Source organism: Adiantum capillus-veneris, chromosome 28 (assembly GCF_014529385.1).
Source record: "Adiantum capillus-veneris isolate H3 chromosome 28, ASM1452938v2, whole genome shotgun sequence".
Taxonomy (NCBI): domain Eukaryota; kingdom Viridiplantae; phylum Streptophyta; class Polypodiopsida; order Polypodiales; family Pteridaceae; genus Adiantum; species Adiantum capillus-veneris.
Window position 1 is genome coordinate 69,276,697 of NC_140958.1, and position 27,830 is coordinate 69,304,526.

The 27,830-nt window shown below is 44.4% G+C and overlaps 2 protein-coding genes across 9 annotated transcripts; both read right to left on the minus strand.

Annotated features, from left to right (window-relative positions):
• On the minus strand, nt 1-27,356 carry LOC147420628 (uncharacterized). 8 transcript variants are annotated; one of them, XR_015187071.1, is made up of 10 exons: nt 27,107-27,350; nt 8,162-8,341; nt 7,506-7,581; nt 2,231-2,375; nt 2,037-2,154; nt 1,790-1,881; nt 1,593-1,662; nt 1,415-1,497; nt 1,083-1,313; nt 1-431 (listed from the first exon to the last, which is right to left on the minus strand). XR_015187071.1 is itself a non-coding variant. In XM_086505215.1 (10 exons), the coding sequence occupies exons 2-10, from the start codon at nt 8,471-8,473 to the stop codon at nt 1,199-1,201; spliced, it is 885 nt and encodes a 294-aa protein (XP_086361341.1). In that variant the 5' UTR covers nt 8,474-8,527; nt 27,107-27,354; the 3' UTR covers nt 1-1,198. The 8 variants fall into 8 exon arrangements, 6 of the variants coding, with proteins under 6 accessions (XP_086361341.1, XP_086361342.1, XP_086361343.1 ...); XR_015187070.1 differs by having other exon boundaries at nt 1-371; nt 474-1,313; XM_086505215.1 differs by adding an exon at nt 8,468-8,527 and having other exon boundaries at nt 1-1,313; nt 27,107-27,354.
• LOC147420629 (uncharacterized) lies at nt 3,449-3,863 on the minus strand. Its single transcript, XM_086505218.1, has 2 exons — nt 3,674-3,863; nt 3,449-3,582 (listed from the first exon to the last, which is right to left on the minus strand). The coding sequence occupies exons 1-2, from the start codon at nt 3,861-3,863 to the stop codon at nt 3,449-3,451; spliced, it is 324 nt and encodes a 107-aa protein (XP_086361344.1).
• Nucleotides 27,357-27,830: the final 474 nt, after the last annotated feature.

The following is a 27,830-nucleotide window of genomic DNA, read 5'->3' on the forward strand; positions in this document are numbered from 1 at the left end:
TTTTCCTAGATAGCAAACCATTTTATTTCCAGAGATATATTCGATTCTAGCGTGAGAATATGTATTTCTTTTCAAAGCAAGTGCTTTATTGAAACAAAATCCTAGCAACATACCCAATTACAAAGAGCCCCGTTGGATTTCCATGGTAAAAAAGCCTCTCCAGTTGGCATCACCAAGTGAGGGACCTTTGCAACAATCTAGTGGACTCATTAACAAACAAAATTTGAAGCACACATAGACTACCCTTTAAACGATATACATGGGGTTACAGCTTCCAAGAATCTCTGCAGCCTTCAACACCCTTCTCCAGCAACAATCGTATGGGAAGCACAAACTCATAGCAGCTAGTGAGGAATGCCCAGGCGAGGAAACTACGGTACAAAAATTACAATCTGAGTTGCTGCAAGCAGTTGCTGTTGAATCACCCCTCACTGATTCAGACAATAAGCAGTTAGAGTCAAACAAGGAGAGACCTATAAACCATTAGCAAGATGTCCTAAATGAACTCTCACGAGCCCTGCCAATTAGAAGCTGAAGCAAGTTAGTGAACACATAACCAGAGCTAAACAACCTAGACGCAAGCATATGCTGTTTCACCTCTTGATCTAATGCTCTTTCACCCCTTCAATCGACTCCCCTTGATCCGATGCTCATGGACAAGTAATGACCCCATACAGCAATGCTTACCATCATGGCCGATGTGCAATACAGAAGAGTACACATTGCCATACACGCTTGCAGCATGCCATTGCACAAATTGATCTCTGATGCAAAGTTTCAAATGAGGTGTACATAATAACGATGATCCATGATACATGTTTATGTAAGATGATGCCTGTTCATTCCTTCTGTGCTCCCCAGGGGGGGTTTGTCATGCAAGAAATTGCCATGTTGAGTGCAAGTCGATTTATGGCTCACATATACAAATGCATCTTCTCCGTGCTTGGACCTAATGATGCAGCGACATCTTCAGTTTGCTATGAGCCCCAGCAATAAGTCCATGCTTTATCATGCCTTGACATGAGGTACACACACTTTCGCAAATCTTACTGCCAACAATATGCACTGCTATGCAGAATTACCCTGCAAATGTCTTAACTTGTAACCAACTAGACTGATTCCAGAAAGAACTAGAATACATCCCTTCCTGCCAAGATACGCCACCAGTTGATGAGCCATCCAATATACCGATTTGCTGCTACTCGGCTAGTAGGGATTTGGGAGAAGCACCATCTGCATCGCCAACACCTGGTGCTCCTCCATCTGAAGAATGTGGAAAGTCCTTTCTTTTCCCAAAGGGATTTTTCGAATACTTAAGAAAAGTCAAGTCAGCATTTTGCAGATATTGCACAAAAAACTAATGAAATTTATCAGGAACTGCACTTCATAGATAGTGCCTGGATCAAAAGGATATTGTAATCGCATGCCGCCCCGATCAGAGCTTGTAAGGATGGCTCCCTGCAGGTTGTTGTGCACGGCAATGGCAGCATTCACATCCTGTAATGCCAGAAGATATCAAACTCAAGAGCTGCAACAGAATCTTCCAAATTGTGCGTAAAGCTCATAGTAAGATCAAAACAGAAAGGGCAGACCGCAAACTCTATAAAGCACACAGTGCTCCTTCCCTGCCGCAAAACCTTCATTTGTTTGAATCCTGGTTGGCTGCAGTACACATTTTGACAAGGAGACCATCAAAAGCATAGCTTACAAGAAATTCATTAGTTTGCTGGTTCTGGCACACTGAAGTAGCATACACTCGCATTAAAACAGCCAAGAAGAGATTGTATACCCAGAAAAAAGACCCCGTAATTCGGCTTCACTTGTGGACTCTCCCAGGTTTCCAATAAACAGGGTGTTGCAAGGGGGATTGTCTTTGTTGTTCTGTGGCATAACAACATTCCAAAACATTGCACATGAAAAAAAATACAAGTTCTCGCGAGACATGCCCCAATTAAGCCATTCTTAACATTATAAACAATCTTCCTAACATTAAGACCCCATATTGGCTTTATTGGAATTTTAGCTGATCAGTTCACCTGAACAGGTGCATATCCAGAAGGTGCTAATGCTGTCGGAATAGGAGTAAGAGGCTGGACCGGGGGCGGCATACCATAGCCAGCATAAGGATCATAAGGAGCAGGAATATAGCTGCCCCTAAGTCAGTGAAATCAGTACATTACTATATGTGGAGTTCCGTACGACAAATTTATCAGTTCTATCCCAATAATACCTTTGAGGCACCCAGCTAGTTGGAGCTGGCATGGGCCCAGGATAGGCACCCCCAGGCACATAAGGGCCCCGAGTATAGTCACCCACTGTTCGCAATCTTTTGCTCTGATCGTAACCAGTTGGTTCTACACCAGCCCCTGTTACACCTGAAACAAGAAGATACAGCATGACAAGACAGAATTGCTGCCTAAAAATACAAGCAATCAGGGGAAAATATTAAATTTCTAAAAATATACAGTGGAAATCATTTCAATGAATTCACTCATGTAGCTTGCATATATACAACTTTATTAGCATACATATCCAAAACAAGCTGGCTTCAGCCGCACAAACAAAATTGATTTGACACATTGAGGATCATCAAGGCGTTCCCTCGTGACACGATAGCAAAAACGCTTCTGAAAAAAGGAAACGTGTTCCCAATGGGAATGGCGTTAGTCCATTCCCGGGCCCTTGCTGTGTCCTTGTGGCTTGATAGCTTCATATCTACCGCTGCTCTTCAATGTGGTTCTACTGCTGCTCCTCTGAATCGGATGGGAGAAAAGGAAACAAGGTGAAAGTCAAGATTGTGCATCGTGATATTTTGTATGAAAGGAGGATTTGACTAAAACTCTTCCCTTTGTTAACCTTGAGGATGAAGAGTGCCATGCACCAGACAACATTCAAGACAGCACCATTACACACAGATAAGGTACAAGAGACAGAACAAAATCAACAATACTAGTATCACCATTCTCATCAAAATACATCGTCGTCATCATTACCTACAGTTACACAGAACGCAGAGTGCATCTGACTTTATAGGTCCACATGGACACAACGGTACAAAAGGGTCCCAGGGTTTCTAATCAGCGCTCCATTAATTCATACATTGATTAAGGTTCCAACGGCCTAACATTTGGCACACACGGATGACCTGATCCCACATACGAAAAAACTACTCCCATCAGAGGAATCAAGATGCGGAGGAAAAGGTGGAGGCGGGTTAGGGCTGACGTATGGCCGCAAGGCAGCAAAGGGTTGATAATTGGAATAGTGCCCGCCTTAACAGGTTAGAAGCTTCATTCCACCAAGGTGGAGCAGGAGCATAATTAATTGGAATAGTGCCCGCCTTAACAGGTTAGAAGCTTCATTCCACCAAGGTGGAGCCGGAGGATTATTAAGACTCAAAGAGTTAGCACACTGATTTAGGCAAAAAGCGGTACCTCAAAAAAGAGCTTTATACTTCACCACACTGCTCGTCTGTTGGGCCAATTCCTCCTGTAGCTGCTGCTCCTCTTCCTTGCTCAACATCAGTTGGGTTTTCACACTTTTCAGCTCCACCTCCATCGTCTGAAGTTCCATTTCCACATTCTGCAACCGGCTAGTATTCTCCACATCGGATATAGGTTTCTAAAAACAGCGCTCTGCGGATTTGGGTCAGAATCATGAGCCTTTTGCTTACCTTGATCTGCCGAAGTGATAGATGATCCACCCGGTTGACCCTTCGATGCGGGCAACGCTGGAACTCTGGAGAGGGGCCTGAGGACCGATTGCCATTTCACTTGGATGTCCTCCTTCAACAAGGACACCACTGCATCCAGATCATCTTCCATTAAGGGGAGTAAGTCGGAGCTAGCTTTCTGGTACGCCATTGTGAGGGAGTAGTATGCCCGATGCCTTACCAACTCCTCTGAAACACTCTGTGCGAACTCTGCTTGCCGTTCCTCCGCTACAGTAGCCACTTCCGTAGCCTCACGAATCTGTCGTCAAGCCTGCTCCTCGCACTGCTCCAAAGAAAAAGCACGAGACTCAGCTCGGTGCAGACGCTTTTCCATCTCCTTTAGCCTCTCCATCAGCCATTGATTCTGTGCAGTGAGATCTGATATTTGCTGCCTTTGTGCCGGTATGGCCTGCAATTGCTCGTTTTGTTCCTGCCAGTGCCGGCTGACATAGAACAAGTATTGGAGGAAGTCAGTAGCATGTTGAGCTTGCAGTTTATACCCAGGCTGCAACCAAGAATAGCCCGTAAACTGGCCTGAACCGGCCAGCATCTGCTGTAACTCGGCAAAATTAGGCATTGGTCCCAACACCTGTGTTTGCTCCTGTGTCCGAGGCACTGTTGCAGATGTTATCTATGTAGATACCTCAGTGGACAACGTGGAGACAGACCTTGTCGTTACAGGCACCATTACTGTAGAAGTTGTCGCAGTAGAAGAAGACGGTACGGACGCCGTCCGAGCTGCATCACTACTTTGTCCTGTTCGAACACCCTGATTTGCCGCTAATGCCTGTGACCGCCACTCTTGCATTTCCTGTTTCCATCGTTTGGCAGGGGGTTGCTATATGCATCATTTGAACGAGAAGTGACTACTGCTTGGGAAGCTGTGATCATCGTCACAGGGTTATTGGTGGGCACGACAGAGGCAGATCCCAACGCACTCTTAGAACCGACAGTAGCCAACCGATTGGACTCCCCCTGTCCAGACGTCAAGAGCATAGAGATAACCAGGACATCAGCAGCTGGCAGTGGCACATAAGTCGTAGCAGGAACAAAAGTGATGAAAGTAGGGCCTTCATACCCTTGTTTAGGGAAAAGCGAACACAAAATCTGTCCGACTTTGGTGTTCACCACCTGTCCTCTATCCATTGTGCTAACCACAAGCTTCTAGCTTCCACAAACAGCTGCCTGATCAGAATCTCTACCCAATTCACACCTCTTCCTAAGCTTGCAACAGAAATCATTGCATGAGCTGCCTTGGATATGTTGTAGACCTTAGCCATTAGACAAACTCCCTCCAGCACCCATCGAAGACATTCCTGCATTTCCAGGTCTTGGCAACCATGCAATCAGAATTCATTACTGGTCGGATTTCCATATGCCGCAACCATTGCATTGACGTCTTCTCTGCTTGCGTTGTCACCCCTGCAGGTAAACGACACTTCTCTACAACCAATTGTGTAGATAGCTGGTGTGGCTCACCATGCAAGTGCACCACACCTTGGCTATCCTTTGCGGCGAGCTCCTGCAAAATTAACAGCGTATGTGGATGAGGCTGTACATGTGCCCAATCGATGAGGGTATATTCCAGCAATCGCCTGCGCTCTAGCCATATCTTTATCCCTTCCGTCATCTGGCTGTTGATAGGAGTAAGGGCCCTCATGCTTGTTGACCCTACCACAGGTGCCATATCCTTATCTGTAAGAAGCTTGAGGAGTTGCAGACAATGGACTGCGCAAGAGAGTGCAGGGAGCAGAATTGCTCAAAAAGACGCAAAGTTCTCGCACAGGTAGCAGAAAAACACTCAGCATATAAAAGTGAGGCCAAGGCAGGTACCGTACTTATATAGCATTTCTTGTGAACACCGTAGACTATGCCTCGATTCGTGAATTCACACGTGTAGCAGTTAATGGACCCCCATCCCCATGTCACAATTACACTATCATTCTAGTATCCATCTCATGATACCTCGAATATCCCCCTCGGGAATAGACTCCACATTCAAAGTTGCTCACCATCATGTTTACAACGACAGTCGGATCAACCGTTGTGATCTCCTCCTCATGATTAGTGGGCACCATCCCAATGTAATGCCGCAGTTTGAATCCATTCATCGAACTCGAAACAAAAGTGCCATCCAATTCCGCAAAAAAGAACACATTGGCACCTGCATTTAAATGAACACGATACAGGCCCAACCACCGGGGCTTAAGCTTTCCTTTATGTTTCCCATGTCGCAAATTAAACATCAGCACCAAGTCTCCTAATTTGAATATCTTATACCGCATTCCCCAGTCCACTTGTTTCTTCTTTCAGTTCTAAAATTCCCACAAAAAGAACACATTGGCACCTGCATTTAAATGAACACAATACAGGCCCAACCACCGCAACTTAAGCTTTCCTTTATGTTTCCCTTGTCGCGAATTAAACATCAGCACCAAGTCTCTTAATTTGAATATCTTAAACCGCATTCCCCGGTCCACTTGTTTCTTCTTTCAGTTCTAAACTGGTATATCTATCCTCTTCCAGCTAGAGCAACTAGTCTATACGGTAGACCATCGGGTCTTCAGGTAATAGTTTCTCTGTCACCGCATGCTGGGTACTACAAATTTCAACGGAGAAATGGCCTCGGTTCCAAATGCAAGTTTGAACAGAGTAAACCCCGTAGCCACTTTAAATGAGGTGCAATACTCCCATAGTGCCGCAAAAAGTTTAAGATCCCAATCATCATGTTCCACAGCCACTAACTTGGTCAGCATCCACATAATGGCCTTGTTGCAGCTTTCTACCAAACCATTCACTTGCAGAAAATAAGAAGTACTATAATGACCTTATTGCTGCTTTCCGCCAAACCATTCGCTTGCGGATAATAATAAGTACTCTAAAGTCCACAACAATTCCCTTATCACCTTATTCAGAAAATGTGTACCTCGATCACTAAGGTGACCAAGAGACAAAAAATAACCAAAGAAGTACAAAGATCCAAACTTGACAATATGTGACCTCAACTTCGCTGCTTGTCCAAACAAGAGGAATAAGATTAGCACCTTTATCATGGATAGCTTGGAACACATCCAGGACATTCCTACTCAGTGCCCAAGAGTAGGTGCAGGTTTGTATAGAGGTCATTCATGCTTTGAACGTACTCTATAAAACCAAAGAGTTGAGTTTCTATCACCATCCAGAGGTGATGGGCATACTCAACCATGATTAAGGCTAGCAATTGTCAAGCAAGAGCAAAAATCTTAGAAGCACTAAAGATCTAAACATCAAAATAGTGTGTAACTGCTCTTGAGGGAGGCCCAAAGCCTTTAAATATGTGTGCAAGGCTCACTCTGGAATTTCACCTTGTGGGGAAGTAGAGAAGAGTCCCAGAGCTTGTATCTTGTTGGAGCAATATAAGAAATACCAAAAGGGGCATTAGGGTTTGGGGACATTGCAATCTGGGATTGGAACTATGTCATTCCATGTCTTGTGTGGATTCTCTCTGGGAAAAGTCTGTTCCAGCCTGTTCTTTTCAGTAGGCACGCGGTGCCCTCCCGTTTCAAATCAAGCCATGCTAATCACCAGGAATGGTTGCATCAATCTCAGCGATACAAGTAACACTCCCTCTCCTAATACCGAAATGCTGGTCCTCCAAAAGCATGCACAAAAAAATAAAACTACTTGGGCCAAAAAAGATAGCTCACACAAAAGTAAAGGTGAAGATAAAAACATTGCAATCACAAAAACGAAAACTAAAGCCAATGCCAAACTTTCCAATCTCTTTTCAAATTGAAGAACTCAGATAACTTGCCACGTTTGACATATAGATTCTTCTTTGCCATTTCTGCTCGCAAGACAGAGTTTGTCTCTGGATCAAACACTAAGTTCTGAAAAAAAAACAGATGATAAGCAATTAGCTCTACTCACTCACACACACACACACACACACACAGAGAGATCACAGCTTTACTCCTGGTTTTGCTTGCTCATACACACAATGTACAAACGATTGAAAGTTCATTTGCAAGATTTTTCCAAATGATGAGAGAACCTTTTTTTCTTTGAGGCTATGCACAAATATGCAACTCCATGCCAAAATCATTCTACTGAACTAAAAAGCCCAAAAAAGAAACATCCATGTTTCAAGCTGGTTTCATGCAATGACCAAATGAACTGAACAAGTTCGCGAGACGAAATCCCAAGCTGCTTGGGGACCTCATCATGCAAATATACAAAGAGAGCAGCATCCCAGCCACCAAAGTTACTATCCACAATTCAGAAGACAGCCTTAATTGGTTCACCCAGCATGGAGACTTATCAGCGTTAAACTCAATGCAAGGAGTACAAGACAAACACAAGTACATGAATCCAACTCCTCAAAGGCAGCCATGAAGCGTACATAGACCAGACATACAGCTATGAAGTGTACATAGATCAGACATGCAGCCAAAATCGACAGCATAGCACCTGAAGAGCATCTCGAGCAGACAAGGCCATTGCAGCTGAGCTGAAGAGGGCAAACCCCATGGGTTGCTCCCCTTTGAAGTTCATTTGAGATGCTTCATAGCCTGGCCACCACCTCAACAAGTTTTGGAGCTCTCTCTCTTTCACATCTGGTGGAAATCCCAGCACAAAAATTGTTCTCACCTAATCCCACAACCATCAAAAGATTAATTGTATAAGTAGTCAAAAACTAATATCACCTAAACCATGACCGCCAAAGATGTGGTCAATATATTATAACTTCATATAGTCGAAAAGGTCTGAACTTACAAGCATTAAGAAGAGCTAGAGCAATTCCACAAAACATACAATCAAGAGAGACATAGGTACCTAAGAAAGACAAAAGGGAAATCCAACACACATCTGACAGAGTAAGAGGAAATTCATCAAGTAAAAGACTAATTATCTTCTTCTTCTTTTTCAAGAAAGACTACCTTTTTTTCGAATTGGCTTAAACAAAAGAGACGGCCAAAATAACTCGTGATTCCTAAAATAAGCAATCAGTGATAGATTGAAATCAAATTTAGAACTTAACACCTTGAATGAAGCAATACAAGACAAATTTAACACGCTTTTCAAAGTGAAGAACATGAGAGCTTAATTTCACTACTCATGTCATCAGTGCCCAAGAGGTTTATCCTCCATCCACTTTGCATCCAATGCGGGAGAGTTCTTGAATTTAACCAAGAACCGCCTTATCGGTTTACCTTTTATCTTTCTATCTTTATGTGCCAATATCTATCTGGAACGAGTATCTCCTCGCTTTCCTCCACTTCAAGTTCCTCATCTTGCTCCCCATCATCGGGCACATCACCTTTAAAAGGCTTCAGGAGACTCACATGAAAAGCATTGTGAATCCTCCAAGTATCGAGCAGCTTCAGTCTAAAGGAGACATCATTTATCTTTTCTTTTATATGGAAAGGTCCATAGTATCTCATGCTAAGCTTTGAAAAAAGCCGCTCCTTTCCCTTTTTCTTTCTCAGGCGTGCCTTCTCAAAACGTAAGAGCACCCAATCGTTCTCCTTTAATTTCAAATCGCGACAATGTCGATCTACTGCCTTTTTGTGTCTTTTTTGAGATTTCTGTAAAGCCTCCCGGACCTTGGCAAAAGCAGTGTCCAAGTCCCTCGTGTATTAGTCGGCTTCAAAAATCTTATCTTTCGTGCTTAAAAAGGGTGGAACCTTCGTAGCACCTTCAATAATCTCAAATGGCGCCTTCCCCATCAAAGAGTGAATCGTGTTATTGTAGACGAATTCCACAAAGGGCAAATACTTTTCCCATTGAGTCTTCTCATCCGAGATGTAAGACTTCAATAAATCCACTACGACTGATTTGCAGTCTCCGATTGCCCATCTGTCTGCGGATGAAAAGATGACGAGAATTGCAACCGCGTGGCAATGTTCTCCCAAATAGCCTTCCAAAACAAACTCGTGAATCGGGGATCTCTGTCAGAGACAATTGTGTCAGGCACGCCATGTAATTTGAATATCTGGGCAATGAACAGTCTCACTAAGTGATCTGGCTTGACTGTTTTCTTCACTGGAATGAAATGAGCTTGCTTGCTAAATCTGTTAATAACAGTCCAGATGTCATCAAAGAAAGTGCCAACAAAAGATCTGTACTCTCAGAAAATCATGTCCCTCATTCGGTTAAAGTCGTTGGAGCATTGGTAAGGCCAAAAGGCATCACCAAAATTTCGAATAAACCGAAGGTCATCCAAAAAGCTGTCTTGTAGATATCTCCCGGCGCGATTCGGATCTGATGATATCTGCTCTTCAAATCGATCCTGCTGAAACAAGAGGATCCCTGTAGTCGGTCCAGAATATCATCGATCCTAGGAATCGGAAATCTGTTCTTGATGGTGATTTTGTTGAGAGCTCGATAATCAATACACATTCTCCAAGATCCTTCTTTCTTCAAAACCAACAACACTAGAGAGCAGTAAGGTGAAGTACTCGGCTAGATAAGACCCTTTTCCAAGAGGTCTTTCCCTTGGTTAATAATCTCTTCATTCAGGGCTCGGCTCACACGGTAAGGTGGCTGGTTCGGTGGTGTGCTTCAAGGTATCAAATCAATGGTATGATCCTCAGGACGAGCTGATGGCAACTCGCCTGGTAGGCCCTCAGAAAAGCAATCGGCATGAATCGTACTTTCATCAATCGTGCTTGGGTCGGTACCCATGCAGTCTAGAACCAGTCCTGCTTTCATCTTGCCTTTTCGTCTACGTTCCTCAGCTGCTTTCGAACTCTCTAGCCTTTCTTCATCTTGTTCTTTCTGTACCTTTTTAGGGCACTTCGCGGAGATGTGCCTATGTTCCCCACATCAAAAACACTTCCCCTCTTTGATGTAGTCGGCCCTCTCTCGAAGAGTGAGCCGAGATCGTGAATCCTTATCTTTCTTTTCTTGGGGACTCTTCTTCTTTCTACTTTCATTATTAGAAGTCTGTTTGGTTCTCTAAGTCATGATCTCATCTGTGAGGTAAGTCAGACTGCCTGAATGTATGGCAAAACCCCGTTTCGCATCACCCATCAATTCTTAAATAGAATCTGACTTTTGTTCTAAGCAATAATCTCAGATCTCTGTAGGAAGTCCGCAACAAAACCGCTCAATCTGTTCTTTAAACGAGATCTTCTTAAATGAAGAAGCTGGTAGAAAAGAGCTCCAATATCTCTCGCAATATGCGTCCAAAGAATCTCTCTTGGTCATCCGAAGATGATTCCTAGCAGTTCGTATATCTCGTCCGTACTCCCGAGTCAGCCAAGAAGAAATAAAAAGCCTTTTAAATTTCAACCATTTAACTGGCGCTTTCTTGTTCAATAGAAGGGTGGACCACCATGTTCGAGCATTTCCCTTGAAGAAAGAAGTAGCCCTCCGGATCTTGGAGTGCTCTAAGTAATGCCCTCCAGAGAAAGCTATATCAAACTGCTGTATGAAGGCCAAAGCCCTCGAAGCATCTCAGAATCCAGAAAAAGTGTCAAACATAATTGATTGTCCACCTTCTTTAAATTCTCAAACTTTCTTGCTTTTATCTTCGAGGAAGTCATACTAATTCGCATTATAGAAATGCTTCTTTGCGTAAAATCTATGATCGTCGGAGTCTGAACTATCTGAAGACGAGTCCTCAGTAGAACTGTCAGAAACTGGGCGAAACTTAGGCTTCTTTGCCTTTTTCTTGCCCTTTCCGAAGCTTTGCTTTTGCTTCGCTTTTTCCCTTTCCTGTCTTCTTTGCTCGAGTCAGAAGAGCTAGAAGAACTCGAAGAAGAAGAAGAAGAAGAAGGATTGGATACTCCTTCAAATCGCACACGCTTCTTCTGCTTTCTTGCCGAGGCGAGAGTAGATTGACGACCCAAATAACCCGGGAAGTCGATTCCTTTCTTCTGCTTTTTGTCGTGCCTTTTGGCTTTGTTGTTTGCATCAAAAAGCTGAGTAGTCCGTGTATCAACCACCTCTTCCAATTCTTGCTCTATAAACATCCTCGGAGTAGGAGGTTTCTTGAGTGTCGGTTTGAGGGGTGGTTCTGTGGCCTTCTGCCATTGGGTGTGCACTTTGTCGAAGCATGTCTGAGTCAAAAATTTTGCAAATTTCGGATCCTTCGCAAGGTTAATCATCGTCTTTGTCACGTCGTCAACCAATTGTCGACATTCCATCTCTTCAATCTCTGCCTCAGTAGGCCGAGGCGGGCCGTACTCTTTGTGAGAATCTTCTTCGTGATTTCTTCCCGCATCCCCAAAGGAAAAGGAAGTCGATTGTTCGTTGTTGGAATCCATAAGTGCCGCGAGAAAAGGATCGGATTTCTCGATAGAAGAGAATTCAGTCGGGCTTTGATACCACTGTAGCAGACTTGGACACTCCAAGTCAAGATTCTACCGCGACACAGTAGAGATTCACCTCAAAACAGTTCACAGTTCACAATTTATTCGACACGGCCTGGCGGAGTTCCGTGCCTAGAAATATTAACCCCAAAGACTGGTGCCCTTTTTAGTATTTCTTTTTGTATCATTCTGTGTTCAAAGTACAACAAGTGGGAGGGTTCTCACTCTTAGACGCTGCGTCCAGATGCTCTGGGAAGTGAGAGCCCTGCCCACATATTTAAAGGTTACAAGGGATGCCCAAAAGCAGAGTCCCAAAAGCAGTAAGCTTAAAAAGCTTGTAAAAATAAAGCAATGAGTCCAAAAGCTTCCAATTCAGCTTGCGTGAAATTCAGCCAACGCAAAAGCTTGAATTTTGTACGGCCTGTCCGCTTTTTACGGCGCAAATCACGGAGCTACCGTACAACTGCCACGTGTCACAGCCTCCGCGTTTTCCGCTGCTGCCACGTCAGCCTGTCTCCGCGTTTCACAGGTCTGCTGCCAATCGGTTGGGTGTAACCAGGCGTGCCACGTCACTGGTTTGTGACATCGCCACTGAGTAAGAGCAGGAAGCTCTCTCATATATCTGTGTTGTCGAATCCGGCGTTGAAAACAATCAGCTCTCATAGGCAATGACATGGCTTTCTTGCATTAAGACCGCACCCAGACTACGACCACAAGCATCACAATTTACTTCGAATGACTTCTGCAAATCCGACAAAGCCAAAACTGGTCCCATAGTCGATTTCTCTTTCAATGTCTCAAAGGCAATCACCTCTGTGGGTCCCCACGAGAAAGGGACTCCTTTCTGTGTCAAAATATGCAAAGGGGAAGCAACCTCTGAAAACCTTCTAATGAACCGCCGGTAGTAAGAACATAAGCCCAAGAAGCTTCTAACTTCATGGACATTTTCAAATCGGGCCAATCACGTATAGTCTCAATCTTGGCCGGGTCCATCTGCACTCCTGCTGCTGAGACGATGTATCCCAAAAAGTGTATTTCTACTAGGAAAAATTCACTCTTCTTTGCATTAATCGCCAATTTGTGATCTCGCAATGCCTGAAAGACCTGTAGCAAATGTTCTCTATGTTCTGTCTCATCCTTGAAGAAGACAATAATGTCATTAAAGAAAGTGCCAACATGATCTGTACTCTCTAAAAATCCTGTCCATCATTCGGTTAAAAGTCGCTGGAGCATTGGTAAGGCCGAAAGGCATCACCAAAAATTCCAATAAACCGAAGATCGTCCGAAAGCTGTCTTGTAGACATCTACCAGCGCGATTCGGATTTGATGATATCCGCTCTTCAAATCGATCCTGCTGAAACAAGAGGATCCATGTAGTCGGTCTAGAATATCATCGATCCTAGGGATCGGAAATCTGTTCTTGATGGTGATTTTCTTGAGAGCTCTATAATCAATGCACATTCTCCAAGATTCGTCTTTCTTCAAAACCAACACCACCAAAGAGCAATAAGGTGAAGTACTCGGCTGGATAAGACCCTTATCCAAGAGGTCTTTCACTTGGTTCATAATCTCTTCATTCTGGGCTCGGCTCACACGGTAAGGCGGCCAGTTCGATGGTGTGCTTCCAGGTATCAGATCAACGGTATGATCCTCAGGACGAGTTGGTGGCAACTCGCCTCGCACGCCCTCAAAAAAGCAATCAGCATGAGTGTTGAGAAAATCTTGGTGTCACGTGCATATCTAACCCTATGTGTACGTGGACAAGCTACTTCATGACATGGATTCAGTTCAGTAGATTAGGAAGTGTTCTGGCACTTTTGTGAGTCTGTTCGTCGCAGACCATGCATGTCCAGACACTTGCATATCCTCTAGATGCACACAGCATGATCATCAGATTTCCATCAGAATCCATCAAGAGCATTTTTACAATGCATAGACCTATTTTCCCTATTTTAGCCAATTTTCACTTATTATTTTTAAGTGACTTTTGTTGGGAACTAGGTAGGGCAAATTTGATAGCCAAGTATATACGAAAACCGAGCACTAGCATAATCTGGCAGAAGAGGCAGCAAGAACAAGAGTTCAACAAGCACCTTCTCAGCAAGACTCCCCCCATCAGCAAACCTAGCGTTTTTCACCTACAGCAGCCCTGGCGTTTCTGCATGGCAGATCAGGCCCGGCCGTAGCAGAACATCAGAAGCCTAGCATTTTTGCATCAAGGACCCATGTCAACCCCTAGCGTTTTTGGATCAGCCTGACATCTCAGTGTTTTGCAGATTCACTGCGACTGAACCACCAAAAGCTCCAACGTTTTCAGTTTTCAGCAGCCAGACACCGCAGGAGAAGTCCCGAACCTCGCAGATCTCACCTACTCGCAGCAGATCCTCGCCACACGGTCAGATCCATCGTAGTTTGCACTTCCAGCCCAGAAAACGCAGATTTCAGCATCTGCGTTTTCAACGCATCGTCATCGTCGTCGCCATCAACATCGTCCTCGACAGAGTCAGAATTCAAAAGATAAAGATTTGCAAATTTCAGCCATTAGCGTTTTCAGATTTCAGCCCGTCTCGTCGTCGTCCTCATCGTCCGCAAGTCCAAAGCATTGTAGAGATTTGTGCAATCAATAGTAGACTGCTCTCGCCATAGAGAGTGGGCCCTTCGGAGGAGGATTTGACAACATTCTGGTGTCGTATTCTTCTCTCTCTATCTCTCAGTCTCAGCACCTTCATTCACAATGTTCACCACTTCGTTTGTGTCCATTGCACTCTCTCACTAAAGGAACGGAAGGCTCTCCCTTCTGTAAGTAAAAGGAACCATGAGCACAATTCAGAGCACTCATCTTAAGCAAAGTTCAACATTCACATCCGCTGCACCTTACATTGGTATCAGAGCTTTGGCATTGTTCTATATCACTCAAGGAAAGAACCACAGAAAAAAAATTTGCTTGTTGCCATTGCACGTAACCCAAGTCCTCTTGGGCGTGTCAATTCCTAATCGTGTTTTTGAAGAGTGACAGGAAACCCAAGAAAGAAGGGCTTGTCTAGACTCCCCTTGTTTCTCTTTTAACTCATTGAGAGCGGACCGTGCACTTAGCGGCCGGCCAATCGACGTGAGGTGGGAAAAAGCAACCTTGGTGTGAGCGCAAGGCTGCCAAGGGGTGCGCCCGTGGGAAAGAGAAGAGCTCGGGTAAAGAGAAGATCCTTCTCTAACATAGATTGCAAGCTAAAGAAGAACCTCAAGACCCTCAAGACTCACGAACCCAAGAACCGCAAGAACCCAAGTTCCTCACGAACTTAAGAACCCAAGACTTCAATGTATGGTCATTACCGGAAGCGGAATGGATACTTCGCATAGAGGTCATGAGCATGGAAGTGGCGAAGAAGAATTCCCCCCACCAAGAGGTTTTTCTTACCCTCCCCCTTCCCCATCTACGCCACGGATTGCACTAAATCCTATGGAGGCTTTGGTCGAGGCTTTAGTCAAGTCGATGATGGACATGATGGTACGATTAGGTAGACACCGAGAAGTGTGGCACGAAAAAAGAATGGCGGCCACAAAAAGAAACGCAGAATTGGATCGCGAGCCCACAGAAAGACTAGCCGAATTGACTCGTGAGCACAAAGAAAGATGGTTAGAGCGTGAAGCGTAGACAGACCAACGCATGCAAGAGTTTGTCCTACTCTTTTCTAATGTGCACGTGCAGATTCAACAAAATCCAAAGAAGGAGACTCTCAATCTCTTCTTTTCCAAAGCACGCCACACATGATTTGCATAATAATGATAAGCATGATGATGAGCATGATGATTTGCATGATCACGATGTGATTATTCACGAGCATGATGATTTGCATATCAAGATGTGATTATTCATGAGGATGATGATTTGCAGGACAAATATGTGATTGTTCACACGGATGATGGTTTAATTGATATTTTTTCTAGTGAAGCTAACCTCATTGCAGATTCGATCAATCACGAAGAACCGATCTTGGCTCTCGAGTCGAGGTCCAAAGAACTCCCGTAGGAAATATTATGTGTACGAATGATTAGTCAGTACACATTGTTCGAGTGTTTCATTCGTGATGCTTTCCTGTATTTTAGTCACCGTCCTTACGTGACCCCTTTTCATAGGCATGACATATTGTACGATGAACGATTCACTCATGAATGAACAGGGATGTATGCGAATTACTCATGAAAAGATGAAATGTTTGCACCCAAGGAATTCGCATTCCATGTCTCTTCCTTGGCATGACACAGTAACCGAAAGAGCACAAGAAGGATTGAACACCAAGCATAGGCATTTCCATTGTGATTTGCCACAGTTGATAGATTTGAATCAAAAATACAAGTTTTGATTTCATTGTTTGCATGTGTTTGATGAACGGTTTGGCACTCTGTCACTTTGTTCATCTACATTGCATGCACAGTTTTTTCGAAAGACTAGAATTTTTCCAGTCACTTTACATGGAATGAGTATGTTCATGTTTCTCTGTTGAAAGTGGTTTCGGGAATTTTCATCCTCGGAGATTCTTAAAGAAGGTAGACGCATGACTATAGACGAAGTTGAAGCATTGAAGGAGCCACATATGATTTTGTGTCACTTTCGGCGCGGCCCAGAGAAGCAAGCGTTGCAGACCTTTATGAAGTTCTAAGTATCGCATGACCCACCCATCATAGTGGACCGGGGAAGAGTCCTTTCCAGGATTCCAGACGTTGTTGGCGATCTCCCTCGACACCATACAGTTCGGTACCAGTACCTCACTTTGAAAAGGAGGGGATGTCATGTGCACATCTAACCCTATGTGTACGTGGACAGGCCACTTCATGACATGGGTTCAGTCCAGTAGATTAGGAAGTGTTCTGGCACTTTTGTGAGTTTGTTCGCAGACCAAACATGTCCAAACACTTGCATATCCTTTGGATGCACACAGCATGATCATCAGATTTCCATCAGACCCCATCACGAGCATTTTTACAGTGCATAGACCTATTTTTCCTAGTTTAGTCAATTTTCACTTATTATTTTTAGGTGACTTTTGTTGGGAACTAGGTAGGGCAATTTTGATAGCCAAGTATATACAAAAACCCAGTGCTAGCATAATCTAGGAGAAGAGGCAGCACGAACAATAGTTCAACAGGCACCTTCTTGACAAGACTCCCCCCAATCAGCAACCTAGCGTTTTTACAACAAGCAGACCTAGCGTTTTTCACCTACAGCAGCCTTGGCGTAATCTGCCCCAGCCCCGTAGCAGAACAGCGGAAGCCCAGCATTTTTGCATCAAGGACCCAGATCAGCCCCTAGCGTTTTTGGATCAGCCTCACATCTCAGCGTTTTGCAGATTCACCGCAACAGAAACACCAAAAGCTCCAGCGTTTTCAGTTTTCAGTTTTTCACAGTCAGACACCGCAGTAGAAGTCCCAAACCTCGCAGATCTCACCTACCCGCAGCAGATCCTCGCCGCACGGTCCAATCCATCGTAGTTTGTAGTTTCAACCCGAAAAACACAGATTTCAGCATCTGCGTTTTCAGCGCGTCGTCGTCGCATCGTCACTATCGACATCATCCTCGACATAAGAGTCAGAATTCAGCAGATAAAGATTTGCAGATTTCAGCCATTAGCGTTTTCAGATTTCAGCCCGTCTCGTCGTCAACATCATTGGCAAGTCCAAAGCATTGTAGAGATTTGTGCAATCAATAGTAAACCGCTCTCGCCATAGAGAGTGGCGCCTTCGGAGGAGGGTTGACAACATTCTGGTGTCGTATTCTTCTCTCTCTATCTCTCTGTCTCAACACCTTCATTCACAATGTTCACCACTTTGTTTGTGTCCATTGCACTCTCTCACTAAAGGAACGGAAGGCTCTCCCTTTCGTAAGTAAAAGGAACCTTGAGCACAGTTCGGAGCACTCATCTTGAGCAAAGTTCATCATTCACATACGTTGCACCTTACACTTGGCATTCTTTATCAAGTTCAAACATATTTGTCCTATGTTCATCATTCAACTCTTTCAAAAAGATCAAGTAAACAAATAGAGTGGATTTCATTAATTTCGAAACGGCCGAAGCCGATACAATAGGAACAGACTCGCCCTTAAGTTTCACATCAAGTACAATGTTTAGGTCCTTTTCAGTAGTCAATGTCGCTTTCTTCGCCTGATTATCAACCACGACGTTGTTCTTACAGTACCAAGTGTAAGGTGCAGCGGAAGTGAATGTTGAACTTTGTTCCAAGATGAGTGCTCCGAACTGTGCTCAAGGTTTCTTTTACTTACGGGAAGGAAGAGCCTTCCGTTCCTTTAGTGAGAGAGTGCAATGGACACAAACAAAGTGGATGAACATTGTGAATGAAGATGCTGAGACTAAGAGATAGAGAGAGAAGAATACGACACCAGAATGTTGTCAAACCCTCCTCCGAAGGCCCCACTCTCTATGGAGAGAGCGGTCTACTTATGATTGCACAAATCTCTACAATGCTTGGACTTGCCGATGATGTCAACGACGATGAGGACGACAACGAGACGGGCTGAAATCTGAAAATGCTAAGGGCTGAAATCTGCAAATCTTTATCTGCTGAATTTTGACTCTATGTCGGTGACGATTTCGGTGACGATGATGCAACGACGACACGCTGAAAACGCAGATGCTGAAATCTGTGTTTTCCGGGCTGAAACTGCAAACTTCGCTGATTTCCCCATGCGGCGAGGATCTACTGCGGGAAGGTGAGATCTGCGAGGTTCGGAACTTCTTCTGCGGGTACTGACTGCTGAAAACTGAAAACGCTGGTCTATGGGCTGGTTCTGTCGTGATGGAACTGCAAAACGAAGGATGTCATGCTGCTCCAAAAACGCTAGGGCTGAATTCTGATGTTGGGGGAAATCTACTAACGCTAGGGCTGATCTGCTGTCGTGAAGTGGTTCTACTGTGTCTGCTAATGCCGAAGCTGCTCTGCAATGCAAAAACGCCAAGGCCGATCTATCTTGCAAAAACGCTAGCTTTGATGCTGGGTTGCAAAAATGCTAGGCCATGCTGTTGAGGGTCCTGCTGAGAAGGTGCCTATTGAGCAAAGAGCTATTGTTGCCTCTTCTGCCAGAAATGCTAGCGCTAGGTTTCCTTATATACAAACTTATGGAATTTTCCCTACTCAGTTTCCAACAAAAGTCACTTAAAAATAATAAGTGAAAAATGTCAAAAATAGGAAAAACAGGTCTATGGACTAGGCGGGCTCTCTCAACTAGAGAGGGACTAATCACATCATGCATACGGCCTGGATCAATCAATATGACAAAACGTTGCCCCGTCATATGACCATAACATTTAATAAGAGACTCATCAATGGGAGGGTCATGAGAAACTTGGGGCACACTCGTGTTGTCATTTATTGCATTGACAGAGGAAGTGGGTTCTATGGATTCTTTAGATTCATTAGAGTCAAGCTTAGGACATGTTCTTTTTATGTGACCCTTAATGTGGCAATGAAAATAACGACCTTCCTTAGAATAAGTGCTTTGCTCTTCCGACGTGATATATCCTCCTAAAATTCCTTGTGCTACCTTTTCATCTGGAGTGAGCTTAGGTTTAGCAATTGTGTTAGCTTTACCCTTAGGTTCATTTTGAGATTTCTTTTCTGAGAGACTATTGGAAGATTGGTTTAGAAGAGTTACCGTTCTTCAATCAGAGGGTTCTCGGAGGTCTGAGAGGTACTTGTCAAAGTCTTGTTTTCCTTGCGCTTTCCCTTGTTGTGCTTCATCTCCTGTGCGAGAGCGATCGCTACCGCCTTGTTGAGATCGATTGGATCGAGCAGCTAGACATCATACTTGATATACTCGTCCAATCCATAAAGGAAAGCCTCCTTGCGCTCCACATCCGATTTGCGTAATTGAGTGCCAAGCTGCAAAACACGATTAGAGAAAGACATAACTGGCATACCATTTTGCTTGAGACCGCGCCAATCGTCCTTCAATCGTGCCAGGTACTGAGGTGGCATAAACCGCGCCTTGAGCTTGTCTTGGAAATCGGCCCAATTGAAGAAAAGGGACGTAAATTTGTCGGCTTTTTCTAGGTGCGCGGCTAACTGTGCCTCTTGCCATGCGTGGTACCAATTGATGGCATCACCGGCAAGGTACATAGCTACCGTCAAAACCTTGCTATTTTCTGTCTTCTTAGTTCTCACAAAATAAGCATTAAATTGATGCAACGAAGAATGAATAACCGTAGCATCCATCTTACCATCATACTTATTGAACTGGATCTTCTTTGTGACTGGGTTGTTGGAGTCCGAATCTCGGCTTGCGCCACTTGATGAACTACCAACATCTTTGGCTGGCTCGAACTTCGAGGCGAGAACATGTCGGACCAATTCTTACATGCATTGTTCACTCTGTGCCGCACGCTCTGCCTGTCTTTCTTCGGCCGCCAAGAGCGCTTGATCACGCTCACGCTCCAAGGTTTCTTGTTTGTGTTGACGTTCACGCTCCAAGGCTTCCTGTCGTTCTACTTTTCTTTCTAGTTGTGCCATCGCAACGCGATTCGCTTCTTGTTGATGTGCCATCATCAACTTGACCAACGCCTCCATAGGATTTGGTGCAATCCCTGGCGTAGATGGCGAAGGGGGAGTGTCAGGAAAACCTCCATGGTGAGGAACTACTTTCATGCCCATCACCTCCATGCGAAGTATCCATTCCGTGTCGGGTGATGACCATACATTGTGATCTTTGGTTCTTAAGTTCACGAGGAACTTGGGGTCTTGTGGGTCTTGGTTCTTGAGGTTCTTGAGGGTCTTGAGGTTCTTCTTTAGCTTGCAATCTGTGTTAGAGAAGGATCTTCTCTTCACACGAGTTCTGCGCTTTTCCGTGGGCGCACCCCTTGGTGGCCTTGCGCTCACACCAAGGTTGCTTTTTCCCACCTTACGTCGATTGACCAGCCGCTAAGTGCACAGTCCGCTCTCAATGAGTGAAAAGAGGCACAAGGGGAGGCTAGACAACCCTCCTCCGAAGGCCCCACTCTCTATGGTGAGAGCGGTCTACTTATGATTGCACAAATCTCTACAATGCTTGGACTTGCCAACGATGTCAACGACGACGAGGACGACGACGAGACAGGTTGAAATCTGAAAATGCTAAGGGCTGAAAATGTTGGTCTATGGGCTGGTTCTGTCGCGATGGAATTGCAAAACGCCAGATATCATGCTGCTCCAAAAATGCTAGGGCTGAATTCTGTTGTCGGGGGAAATCTACTAACGCTAGGCCTGATCTGCTGTCGTGAAGTGGTTCTACTATGTTTGCTAATGCCGAAGCTGCTCTGCAATGCAAAAACGCCAAGGCTGATTTGTCTTGCAAAAACGCTCGCTTTGATGCTGGGTTGCAAAAACGCTAGGCCATGTTGTTGGGGGTCCTGCTAAGAAGGTGTCTGTTGAGCAAGAGCTCCTGCTGCCTCTTCTGACAAAAATGCTAGCGCTAGGTTTCCTTATATACAAACTTATGGAATTTGCCCTACTCAGTTTCCAAAAAAAGTCACTTAAAAATAATAAGTGAAAAATGTCAAAAATAGGGAAAATAGATTCTGTGCCTTGGAAAATGCTCCTGATGGATTCTAATGGTAATGCTAATGATATGTTGTGTGCAACCAGAGGATATGCATCTACTCTAAGTGTCTGGACATGCACGGTCTGCGAACACTCACAAAAGTGCCAGATCACTTCCTATTCTAGACTGACTTGACTGAACTCAACCCTGATCATGTTGTAGCTTGTCCACGGACACATGGGGTTGGATGTGTCACGTGACACCAAGGGACTCCCAGGAGAACATCACAACCTTCCAAGGGCATTATGTAGAAGTCCTCGTGTCCCAAATACCCCTGACAATGCAACCGAAGTTTTCCAATGACAGGTGTAATGGCCACGTCCCTGCCGGGTGCCGCTAGAACTGCCTCTACTTGTGGTCCCATCCGATCGGATGTAATCTCGAGCCGCGCCGCCAATTCAGGTGAAATGAAGTTGGCTTTGGCTTCTCCATCAAAGAAAATCAGGGCTTCTTGATCTTTCACTTTGCCCCAAGCTCGACAAAGTTCTGTACTTTCATCAATCGTGCTTGGGTCGATACCCATGCAATATGGAACCAGTCGTGCTTTCATCTTGCCTTTTCGTCTACGTTCCTCAGCTACTTTCAAACTCTCTAGCCTTTCTTCATCTTGTTCTTTATGTGCCTTTTTAGGGCACTTCGCGGAGATGTGCCCATGTTCCCCGCATCAAAAACACTTCCCCTCTTTGATGTAGTTGGCCTTCTCTCGAAGAGTGAGCCGAGGTTGTGAATCCTTATCTTTCTTTTCTTGGGGACTCTTCTTCTTTCTACTTCTATTATTAGAAGTTTGTTCGGTTCTCTGAGTCATGATCTCATCTGTGGGATACGTCAGGTTGCCTGAATGTATGGCAAAACCCCGTTTCGCATGACCCATCAATTCTTGAATAGAATCTGACTTTTGTTCTAAGCAGTGATCTTGGATCTCCGTAGGAAGTCCGCAGCAAAACTGCTCGATCTGTTCTTTAAACGAGATCTTCTTAAATGAAGAAGCTGGTAGAAAAGATGTAATGTAATTAGCCTTTTAAGTTGAGTTGGAGCGGAAAGTGAATAACATATTGAGCATTTACTTGAGCATTCCTTTGTGTGTAGAATCTAGATGTAGAGGGAGAAAGAAAGTACTTGGATAGAGAGAGCAACACTAACACATTACTTCATTAATGTCACGTGACACATCCAACCCTATGTGTCCGTGGACAAGCTACAGCATGATACGGTTTCAGTCAGTCGAGTCAAGTCTAGATTAGCAGTGATCTGGCACTTTTGTGAGTCTATTCGTAGACCGTGCATGCCCAGTCACTTAGTGTAGATGCATATCCTCTGGTTGCACACAACATGATCATCAGTATTCCCTTCAGAATCCATCAGATTCAGTCAGGGGAATTTTCCAGTGCATCTATATCTTAATCCTTGTTCCTGTTTATTCTCCCACATTAAGTGATCAATTTAATATGAGAAAATCATTTGGGTTAGTTAGATATTAGATTTTATGACAAAAGAGCTCCAAAATCTCTCACAATACGCGTCCAAAGAATCTCTCTTGGTCATTCGAAGATGATTCCAAGCAGTTCGTATATCTCGTTCGTACTCCCGAGTCAGCCAAGAAGAAATAAAAAGCCTTTTAGATTTTAGCCATTTAATTGACGCTTTCTTGTTCAATAGAAGGGTGGACCACCATGTTCAAGCATTTCTCTTGAAGAAAGAGGTAGCCCTCCGAATCTTGGAGTGCTCTAAGTAATGCCCTCCAGAGAAAGTTACATCAAACTGTTGTATGAAGGCGAAAGCCCTCGAAGCTTCGTGGAATCCAGAAAAAGTGTCAAACTTAATTGATTGTCCACCTTCTTTAAATTCTCGAACTTTCTTGCTTTTATCTTCGAGGAAGTCATATTGGTTGGCTTTATAGAAATGCTTCTTCTTTGCGAACTATCTGAAGACGAGTCCTCTGTAGAACTGTCAGAAATTGGGTGAAACTTAGGCTTCTTTGCCTTTTTCTTGCCCTTTCCGAAGCTTTGATTTTTGCTTGGCTTTTCCCTTTCCTGTCTTCTTCGCTCAAGTCAGAAGAGCTAGAAGAACTGTCAGAAGAAGAAGAACTGGATACTCCTTCAAATCACACACGCTTCTTCTGCTTTCTTGCCGAGGCAAAAGTAGATTGACGACCCAAATAACCCGGAAAGTCAATTCCTTTCTTCTGCTTTTTGTCGTGCTTTTTGGCTCTATTGTTCACTTAAAAAAGTTGAGTAATCCATGTATCAGCCACCTCTTTCAATTCTTGCTCTGTAAACATCCTCGGAGTGGGAGGTTTCTTGAGTGCCGGTTTGAGGAGTGGCTTTGTGGCCTTCTGCCACTGGGTGTGCACTTCGTCAAAGGATGTCTGAGTCAAAAAAATTGCAAATTTTGGATCCTTCGCAAGGTTGATCATCATCTTTGTCGCGTCGCCAACCAATTGTCAACGTTCCATCTCTTCAATCTCCACCTAAGTAGGCTGAGGTGGACCGTACTGTTCGAGAGAATCTTCTTCGTGATCTCTTACCGCATCCCCAGATGCAGAGGAAGTCGCTTGTTCTGTGTTGAAATCCATAAGTGTCGCGAGAAAAAGATCGGATTTCCCTGTAGAAGAGAAATCGGCCGCGCTTTGATACCACTGTAACAAACTTGGACACTCCAAGTCAAGATTCTACCGCGACACAATAGAGATTCACTTCAAAACAGTTCACAATTCACACTTGATTCGACACGGCCCGGCGGAGTTCCGTGCCTAGAGATATTGGCCCCAAAGCCTGGTGTCCCTTTTGGTATTTCTTTTTGTATTAATCTGTGTTCAAAGTACAAGACAGTGGGAGGATTCTCACTCTCAGACTCTGTGTCCAGATGCTCTCCGAAGTGAGGGCCCTGCCCACTTATTTATAAGTTCCAAAAGCAGAGCCCCAAAAGCAGTAATCCAAAAGCTTCTGAAAATAAAGCAATTTATCCCCAAAAGCTGTGAGTAAATCTTAGCCAGCTAAAGCAAGAAATCCGTATAGCATCAACGTAAATAGCGAAAATCCGTACGCTCTGCCACGTTAGTCTGCCTCCACATTTTGCGTCGAAAATTCCAGACTGCCACGTCAGCATGTCTTCTGCCTTTTTCGGGCTTGTCCAGACAGTGAGTGTCCGGGTCTGCTGCCCCATTGTCCAGGGCCATGCCACGCCACCAGTTTGTGACAGTTGGCACATCACAATGCACCACAAATGCTCACATATGCATGTTTACAAGACATAGAAACATAAAGTCGCCGATGAACACTCCTTCCAAATAACCTAACAAGGTCCGGGCCGGGAGATATAGAGGCCTTTTACAACCAAACGCCTCCCAAACAGCAGCCTGCATCGTTTGGAGGTGCTGAGAGTAACAACTGCCCAAACTTCATAGTACTCCCCCCGTAAATAACCATCCACGTCCGGGCCATGAGTGACAACAATACTCCCCCCGTAAATAACCACAAGGATTCGGGCCATGAGTAAAAACAGCAATTTTCAAAGATTCAATATCCCCCCCGCAAATAACCACAAGAATCCGGGCCATGAGTATGAGCAAGCATTCTCAAACATCATTTCTCACTACTCCACCCGGGAGTAAAATCACTAATCATTGAAACCAATATTAAAACCAAAGTCAAGCAATTCAAATCGGCACCAGAACGGTTTAAAACAGATACCATCCATTTCAAACAAATCTCAAACACCAAATAAGTTCTCAAACAGAACTCAAACTTAAAAAGCAATCTCAACATCGATCGATCTAGAAAAGTCAACTGACTTCCCATCCTGAAACCTACATGAAAAATTAGGATTAGGTTTCTTCAATAAGGTCGTAGCCAACCACAGCATGGTCCATCAGCTCTTGGACAGACAGTGTTCCTCTGGCGGCGATGGTAGTCCCTAGACATAGCAATCACACCAGACCTCCAAGGTTATCAACTCGAGAAGAGACACCTATTGAGAGATGTCGAGAAATTTCAAGTTAAAATCTGCTAGGGTTTCCATGGCAAGCATTTCAGGATACCCCACTTTACCAGAAGTTGCACTCCGAAGGAAAATGTCAAAAACCATATAGCTTCAGGCAAAAAATTTCTTGAAAGCTTGCCAAGTCCTTGGAGCATGCGACTTGGTAGCTATAGACTTTCACCACTGCATGGCACTACATATGAGAAAAATAGCAGCTCAAAACAAATCTTGGATCCTTCTCTTGCAAGTGATCTTAATGGCTTATGCCCTGTAAGATAGAGCGATGCAAATGGGAGCGTGCCCAATGCGCGATGAAGGGTGGGGGTGACTAATAAGTCCAGAGTCGGGACACGAAAATGCTTCAAATAAAATTTCCCCAAAAATCCCTAGGAACAGGAGTCCTGCCTCATGTCAGCCTACCGTGTGGGTAAAACGCTTGGCAAGTACTACCGAAAAGCTGGATCTACCTCAAATACGGCTAGGCACAGTCACAAAACAGCCCTCGCTCCCTAAATTGCTCCCCAGAGATACTGGAACCACCATCGGGCAAGAGATGTAACCCTAACACCAATCATGTTGTTGCAATCCTTCAAGAAGAGGAATGTCACCAATCGGTTACACAGCAATCGTTGCCGTTGCAATCCTTCAAGAAGGGGAATGTTACCAATCGGTTACACATAAATCGTTGTCGTTGCAATCCTTCAATAAGAGGAATGTCACCAATCGGTTACACAGCAATCATTGTCATTGCAAGCCTTAAGAAAAAGAATGTCACTAGTCAATGTAACCGGCTTTTCTTTCTTTTGTTTTGTTTTTGTTTTCTCAAGAAGATCTCTTTTGAGAGAGACAAACGGGCAGGTCTTGAGGTCTGAGGCCAAATGCATGGCCACTGACCGGTCTCTGAATATTCACTCTCCAACCATATAGGTGGTGACAACCTAATCTGTATGCATTTCCAAAGGCTTGTGAGTATGGACGTGGGGGATTGTGAGACTCCTTCGATCATGAGGATCCGTACATACCATCTATGGGTCAGCCCCAAAACTCATGGACAAATTGATGAGCTGGTTAGTGACTTATCCCCAGAAACTCAGTCCTGAAGATAACATGGTTAGTTTCTGAAATTTGTCCTTTACAATTATCGAGGGCTAGTAGCAAGGAGGATCTGCTAACTTACCTTCTATGTTTAGGTATGTAGAGTTAGTTCAAGTATGGGCATGTGCAATTAGTATACATGTTTAGGCATTATAGCCACACTCCTTTCCTCCTTTTGTGGATGCCCTTCGTTTTATGAGTCATTGTAATGGGGTTACCTGCTAAAGGGCCCATAGAGTAGTTAAAGGACAGAAACTCTCTCTCTCTCTCTCTCTCTCTCTCTCTCTCTCTCTCTCTTCTCTCTCTCTCTCTCTCTCTCTCTCTCTCTCTCTCTCTCTCTCTCTCTCTGCCTCTGCGAGCATTCAAACCCTACCATTTCTGTATGCGCAAGGTGGGCCCGAAGAATAGTCAGAGTACAAACGTGAAACGGAGAGAAAGTACCTCTTCATTGTCCAGCATAGGGGTGGGGGGCCATTGTGCGTAATGCGGAGCTCCTGCCAAAGCCATGTGCTGCAGAACAAGAGAGGAACGCTAGGTCTTTAAGCGAAACTGCTCAACGCACACCTCGTACATGCGCGCGCTAACATCAAGGTATATGCTCAGATTGTCCCTTTTACCACCTCTTCCTCCCTCTCCCCTCCGTGAGTTATTTTCTTTAACTCACTCGCATTTCCTGAGCAGTGCTTGAACCCTCGACGAGACTGTTACACCTACATACAGTTGGCAATATAAGCCGAGAGAGAAAGAGAGAGGAGTATATCTGAGTAGTACTCTTAGTCGTGCTATTTCCACGTGATTAAGAAGTGGAACTCCGACCGCCTCCAATGATAGTAGAAAGGAAAAGTTGTTCAAAGGTGAACCGAAAGATCATCACGAACATTTTGCAGCTTTCTAAATAAATCATGCTTCGAGGAGCACAATAACCCCGACCCCCCCCCCGAAACAACACAGACAAATAATGTCATCATAAATTTACTTTTGCATTGATTGATACCTTCAGAGAGAGCATAATAGTGTCTCATAATGAAATCATTGCAATGTACTTCTTGACCTAGAATGACACTTACCTCATCAACGTGACAGAGGGCTATGTGGTTGTGGATAAATTCTAAAAAAACCTATTTGAGGAGGTTTAGATCTATACCGAGATTGCAAAGGGAATGGG